Raw genomic sequence first — 7095 nt, forward strand, 5'->3', positions numbered from 1 at the left:
AATTATTCAGTCATACAAGACAGATACATTAAAGTGTATAAAATAGTCTTTACTTTAGAAATAGCGCAGTCAACACAATAATAATATTACAAGCCTGCCTTTGTCTTACATATCAGACATACATTACAGCTTACAAATACATCAAACTATCACAGAGCTTACTACATCAATCTCAGTGAATCAGCAGAAAGAACAGAGAGAGCAGAGAGAGAGAATCATGCTTTCTGGCTCCCTCTTATGGCAACCTGCAACACTGCCTCTTAAAGTTATAGTACTTCAGTACAAACATTCATTGTTAGCTTGCTTATATATTGCCAATCTAATTGTCTTGTACATAGTACTACTATGTTAGCACAAAGTACATGTTACATAGTACATGAAGCTGGAGTATTCATTGACCGGTAGGACATTGTGGTAGATGGTTTTATGAACTGCATTTAGATCAGATTGAAGGTGATGTGACGCTAGGTTTTCTAAGCCCAAAATTTCAGGTCTGGTGGAATAAGGAATTCTGTTGCGAGTAGAGGAGTGGAGGACTCTTCTTGTGAAATATTTCTGGACTCTCTCAATTGTATTAATGTCTGATATGCAGTGTGGGTTCCAGATGGGTGAGCTGTATTCAAGGATGTTTTGCATTTGAAAATGGATCCAGAATTGGGGGGTGTGCAGTGGAGGAGGGGAGAACTGTTAATACCCTCCCTGAAAGATTGCTACTTCCTTCTCCTCCTCTTTCCTGAAAGTTTTCATTCACTCTTGGGAAGGTCTGTGTAAAGCCAGTGTGTTTGGCATCCGGTCAAGTCAGCAAATTAACTTCTACCAGCAGAGTTGCCTGAGGGTGGGGAAAAGACAGTGTAATTCTGTTACTCCAACCCCCTTCTTTCCGGGGTCCCTCCTCCTCGATTGTGGTTACTTGAAAGCTCTACATTTCATTGTATCTTGTTAAGAAGAAGGTGAGGCAACTTCTTCACAAAGATCCAGGAGAAAATTCCTGGTTTCCTTCAGATTTCCTCTGCACCACTCTGAGCAGGTCAGTGCGATCTGCAAGCAAACTGCCAGCTGCCAGAGTAAAGTTTATTGGTTGAAGCCACTTGCTGGCTGATGCTCCAATTATGAATGACAAGGTAAGGGTTTGAGTATGGAAAACCTAACATCAAGGCAACAGTCTTAACCCTGGACTTTAAATGTTATCCTAATTCTCTCCGGTCCCTCCCTGTACCCTTCCTCAAATGCTGACTTAAATTAGCATTAAGTGGTAGTTAGAAGAGTTAATCAGTGGAATGACTTGCCTCTGGAAATTGTAGATGCTACAACACTGGAATATTTTAAGAAGAGATTGGACAACCATTTGTCTGAAACGGTATAGTGTTTTCTCCTTGAGTAGGGGGCTGGACTAGAAGATCTCCAAGGTCTCTTCCAAATCTGTTATTCTGCTCTTTTCAATCCTCACAAGGCAACCCAAAATTATTATGGATCAAAACTGAATGGAGTTCATAAGCTTTCAATACAACATACAATCAAGCTTATCCAGCTCTACTACACACCATTTTCTTCATTTTGGCAGATTTATTCAGGATCGGGTGGAAAGATCCGTGCTGTTATTGTTGTTAAAAGATCCAACTGTTAGAAATGTACCAAACACCGCAGAAGATTCCTATCTACCTTCTGCCAACTTTGAGATAGATGCTTTGAAAGAAGAGCAGGGAGACTTCAAGGAAACAGCTTAATTCAGAGGTTTTTCAAACAGTGTTGAGTTTACAACTCTGTAAAAGGTTGTGAAATTTTGTGAGAGACTAAAGGCAGGAAGAAAAAGAAGAGATTCATTTGAACGCTGCCAATTTTTGGTCACTGCAGCCTTGCTTCTTCATCAGGGGTTCTGAGAATTTTTCTTCTTCTCATTAGCAGGTTCCATGGCTTGAAAAAAAAATCTCAACGCCTTCCGCCCACTCCAATAATTTTATCTGTTGCATTTATCTACTTGCTATAGCCACGCAAAATATAAACCAAATTGCCAAACCTTAAGCTCTTTCAGCTGTGGCGAGGGAGGCATTTGCCCAGGTTCGCCTGGTGCACCAATTGCGGCCCTATTTGGACCGGGAGTCACTGCTCACAGTCACTCATGCCCTCATCACCTCGAGGCTCGACTACTGTAATGCTCTCTACATGGGGCTATCTTTGAAGAATGTTCGGAAACTTCAGATCGTGCAGAATGCAGCTGCGAGAGCAATCATGAACTTCCCTAAGTTTGCCCATGTTACACCAACACTCCGCAGTCTGCATTGGTTGCCGATCAGTTTCCGGTCACAATTCAAAGTGTTGGTTATAACCCATAAAGCCCTTCATGGCATCGGGCCAGAATATCTCCAGGACCGCCTTCTGCCGCACGAATCCCAGCGACCGGTTAGGTCCCACAGAGTTGGCCTTCTCCGGGTCCCATCGACTAAACGTTGTCATCTGGCGGGACCCAGGGGAAGAGCCTTCTCTGTGGTGGCTCCGACCCTCTGGAACCAGCTCCCCCCAGAGATTAGGATTGCCCCCACCCTCCTTGCCTTTCGGAAACTCCTTAAAACCCACCTCTGCCGTCAGGCATGGGGGAATTGAAGCATCTCCCCCTTGCCCATGTAGATTTTGTGTATGATTCGATTGTGTGCTTGTTTTTTATATATTGGGGTTCTTTTGGATTTTTTAACTTAAAACTGTAATTTAGATTGCTAAATAGTAGATTTGTTACTATGTATTGTTTACCATTGTTGTAAACCGCCCCGAGTCTACGGAAAGGAGCGGCATATAAATCCAATAAATCTAATCTAATCTAATCTTTGCTATGGAGGACTGAAACCAGTATACAGGCACCAAGTTATAATTAATTACAGATGTTGGCCCAAAATGTGAAAATTATTATTATTATTTTTTTAAAGGCAATTAAGTCTCAGGGTTTCACTTAATCTGAAAAGATGCCTGGGATGTTGCCAGATCCCTATTGTCAAGGTGGCACCAATAAGTAACCATACCTGTGAATGGACAGTTGGGCATATGGACATGTGTTGATCTGACCTCTGTATTTTCCCCCTTGTGCCTTTCGCAGGATCAAATGCCGAACACTTCCTCATTGCTCCTGGACCCCATTCCCAATGCTTCGCTCCCTCTATCTGACGATCGCGATGATGTTTTGGCTCAGGCTGAAATTGCCATTTTGGCTTCCATCTTCCTGCTGGCCACTCTGAGCAATGCCTTGGTGCTTGTAGCCCTGTTCCGCCAGGGTCGCCGGGCCAGCCCAATGCATCGATTCATCCAACACCTCTGCCTGGCTGATATGACAGTAGCCCTCTTCCAAGTCCTCCCTCAGCTAATTTGGGACATCACCGATCGCTTCCAAGGCCCAGACATCTTATGCCGTGGCGTCACTTACTTGCAGGTGGTCGGCATGTTTGCCTCGTCCTATGTGATTGTGGCCATGACCTATGATCGCTACCGTGCCATTTGCCGCCCCCTGCTGGCTTTTCGGAGAGGGACAACCTCACGGCCTGTGCTATTGGCGTGGATAGCATCCTTCCTTCTCAGCCTCCCACAGCTGTTCATCTTCTCCAAAACGGAACTGCCCAGTGGAGCCCACGAGTGCTGGGCAGCCTTTGCTGAACCCTGGGGAGCCCGGGCCTACATCACCTGGGTGACTCTGATGGTCTTCCTCCTTCCCACCTTCTTCATTGCTACCTGCCAAGGCATGATCTTCTGCGAGGTCTACCGCAGCCTGCGTTTGGGGCCAGAAGCAGCCCTGGCTTGTAGGGGGAGCCAACAAGGGGCCTCCCCTATAACTGGTGCTGTAGCTAAGACTCTTAAGATGACACTGGTCATCGTGCTCACCTATGTATTTTGCTGGGCTCCCTTCTTCCTAGTACAACTGTGGTCTGTTTGGGATCCTCAAGCACCTATTGAAGGTAGGTGATGCAGTATTCAGTAACAGCACTTTACCAGATTGTATCCCAGATTCTCCCAACCTGGTGGCTTTTGCCATGTTGATCATGAAGAATGATGGAACATTGTCCAACTCATTTGTAGGATACTGGATTAAGGAAGGTTCTTTTATCCAATTAAACAGCTTAGGAAAAGAGTGGGTCCTTCTCCTTCTGCTCATTCCCATGGGAGTTTTTATAAGTAGGACCTTCCTTCCTTCCTTCCCATCCTGGAGTAATGCATCCATTACTTTGATATTTCCTTCATTTTATTTCTACAGGATTCCAGACCCAACCAGCTCTTTGAAACGTTGATTGCTTTCCAAGTGCAACCCATGTAAGATACATTGAGTAGGTACACAGAAATGAGAGAGACCTGGAGGGAGAGAATGAGAGAGAGGGTGAAAGAGAGAAAAGAGAGAGAGAGAGGTGGATAGAAAGAAAGAAAAGGGAGGGAAAGAGAAGTGGAGAGGAAGGAAGGAGGGAGGGAGGGAGGGAGGAAGGAAGGAAGGAAGGAAGGAAGGAAGGAAGGAAGGAAGGAAGGAAGGGGTTACGAGTTACGACCTTTGCAGGAACCCCATGATCGTGTGATCAAAACATGGCCGCTGTTTCATATTTATGATCGTGACCCCCTTTTGCGACCATCTCACAAGCAGAGACAAGGGGGGAGGGGAGAGAAGCCATATTCGCTTAACAACCAGGTTTCTAACTGATCCACACCCAGGCATGAAAATGTGCCGCTCAGACATTATACTTTTCCGCTCACACCGGGGAAAAAATTAGAGGGAACATTGGTAACAACCTAATGAGAGAGAGAGAGAGAAAGGCTGATCTAGAGTCCTAATCCAACACCCCACCAACTTTCAAACATATTCCACTGGAATGTCAAGGCCAATGTCTGTCTGTCTGTGATGTTACTTTCTCCCTTGATATTTTTGTGGTTCCTCTGAGACTTTGCTTTCTGGTCTGACTACCTATTAGAGATGTTGATCCAATTGCCCAGCCCTCCCTTCGTAATTTGCTTGCCACTCCCCTGATCCTGTTGTCTTCTTATTTGGTAATCCAATACAATAAAATATTCATGCACAGCTATCTGAATTAATTCAGCACAACATGGAACTAATTTGATTGGATTAGATTGGATTGGATTGGATTTGTATGCCGCCCCTCTCCGTAGACTCGGGACGGCTAACAACAGTAGTAAAACAGCATATGACAACCCAATATTAAAACAGTTAAAAACCCTTATTGTAAAGCCAAACATACATACAGACATACCATGCATAAAATTGTAAAGGCCTAGGGGGAAAGAGTATCTCAGTTCACCCATGCCTGGTGGCAGAGGTGGGTTTTAAGAAGCTTACGAAAGGCAAGGAGGGTGGGGGCTATTCTAATCTCTGAGGGGAGTTGGTTCCAGAGGGCCTGGGCCGCCACAGAGAAGGCTCTTCCCCTGGGTCCCACCAAGCGACATTGTTTAGTTGATGGGACCCGGAGAAGGCCCACTCTGTGGGACCTAACTGGTCGCTGGGATTCGTGCAGGAGAAGGCGGTCCCTGAGATAGTCTGGTCTGGTGCCATGAAGGGCTTTATAGGTCATAACCAACACTTTGAATTGTGACCAGAAACTGATCGGCAACCAATGCAGACTGCGAAGTGTTGGTGTAACATGGGCACATTTGGGAAAGCCCATGATTGCTCTCGCAGTTGCATTCTGCATGACCTGAAGTTTCCGAACACTTTTCAAAGGTAGCCCAATGTAGAGAGCGTTACAGTAGTCTAACCACCAATCTATCAATACATGCAATAGCAATAGCATTTAGACTTATATACCACTTCACAATGTTTTACAGCCCTCTCTAAGCGGTTTACAGAGTTACCATATATTGCCCTCAACAATCTGGGTCCTCATTTTACCGACCTCAGAAGGATGGAAGCCTGAGTCAACCTTGAGCCTGGTGACATTCAATCTGCCAAACTGCAGGCAGCTGGTGGTCAGCAGAAGTAGCTTGCAGTACTGCACTCTAACCACTGCACCACCGTGGCTCGTATTATTCATGGCTCATATTATTCGTGCCACAAATAAATGCAGTGAATCCTTCCTTTTACTGTGTATTTTGACTATTGTATAATCACACGATATTACATTACATTACATTTTTTATATAATATCTTATATCAGTTCACATTGCATTTCCATTTGGAAAGAGCTGAAGTTAAGCAAGGATTGGGTTGAATCGCCAGTTTTTGACTAGAGAAAAAGTCTCATGTGAAGTTCTTCTTTTAATCTCAAACACAGTTTTTTGTTTCTTACTGATAATGGATCTGCCTCTACTGAATAACTTGCAAGATAAGCTTTGATGAGGTTAATTTCGGTCGTTAACTCCAATGGTTGTTCATTCCTATTATTTACTCCAGGCCCAGCTTTCACCCTCCTGATGCCCGTTGCTAGTCTCAACAGCTGCACAAACCCCTGGGTCTATGCCACATTCAGCAACAGCATCTCACGCGAACTACGCCGAATCTTCTGCCCCAGATGGGGCCGCCGGCAAGTCAGCTCCCTCTATGAAGACTCCGTTCTCACAGGCAGCTTCTCACTGGGCCGAGACACACTTTCCTGAGACAATAACTCGCAGGCAGAAAGGCAGGTGTGAAGGGCACCCCTGCTGAATGGTTGACTCTCAGCGGCCTCTCAGTTCGGTGGAGGCAAACATTTCTGCTCAGCAATGCTAAGTGAAGGGAACCTGGGCAGAAAGGACTGCAACACCAGCAAGACAAAACTTCGGAATGGATGGGGGGGGCAGTTTTTGTCTGCCAAGGACTGAACTCCCTGATAATCTGCTACAGAAGCAACACTGGAGCAGGTACTAAGGAAGCTATTTCCCTTTCCAGTACCTTATTTCCTCTATAATGTTTTTGATTGGCTTTGAGGTAGCACAAAGTTTGAATCATTGTAAACCTCAGTTTGTGGTTTAGCATTACATGCCAATCTGGCTATTGTTATTTGATTAACAAACCAGAGTTTTTAAAAATATCACTGTTTAGTGCAGTGTTTCCCAACCTTGGCAACTTGAAGATATTTGGACTTCAACTCCCAGAATTCCCCAGCCACCATTCGATGGCTGGGGAATTCTGGGAGTTGAAGTCCAAAT

At 45.0% G+C, this 7095-nt stretch overlaps 1 protein-coding gene across 1 annotated transcript; it reads left to right on the top strand.

Annotated features, from left to right (window-relative positions):
• The first annotated feature begins 827 nt into the window (after nucleotides 1-827).
• AVPR2 (arginine vasopressin receptor 2) lies at nucleotides 828-7002 on the top strand. The gene is made up of 3 exons (XM_070736123.1): nucleotides 828-1121; nucleotides 3083-3932; nucleotides 6362-7002. Exons 1-3 carry the CDS (start codon nucleotides 1110-1112, stop codon nucleotides 6562-6564), a joined length of 1065 nt encoding a protein of 354 aa, XP_070592224.1. The 5' UTR covers nucleotides 828-1109; the 3' UTR covers nucleotides 6565-7002.
• The last annotated feature ends 93 nt before the right edge of the window (nucleotides 7003-7095 follow it).

This window comes from Erythrolamprus reginae, chromosome 2, assembly GCF_031021105.1.
Source record: "Erythrolamprus reginae isolate rEryReg1 chromosome 2, rEryReg1.hap1, whole genome shotgun sequence".
Taxonomy (NCBI): Eukaryota; Metazoa; Chordata; class Lepidosauria; order Squamata; family Dipsadidae; genus Erythrolamprus; species Erythrolamprus reginae.

Excerpts from the sequence above, each read along its gene's own strand:
- AVPR2 (XM_070736123.1), top strand. Across the intron at positions 3,933-6,361 it reads TCCTCAAGCACCTATTGAAG|GCCCAGCTTTCACCCTCCTG; the intron begins GTAGGTGATGCA and ends TATTTACTCCAG.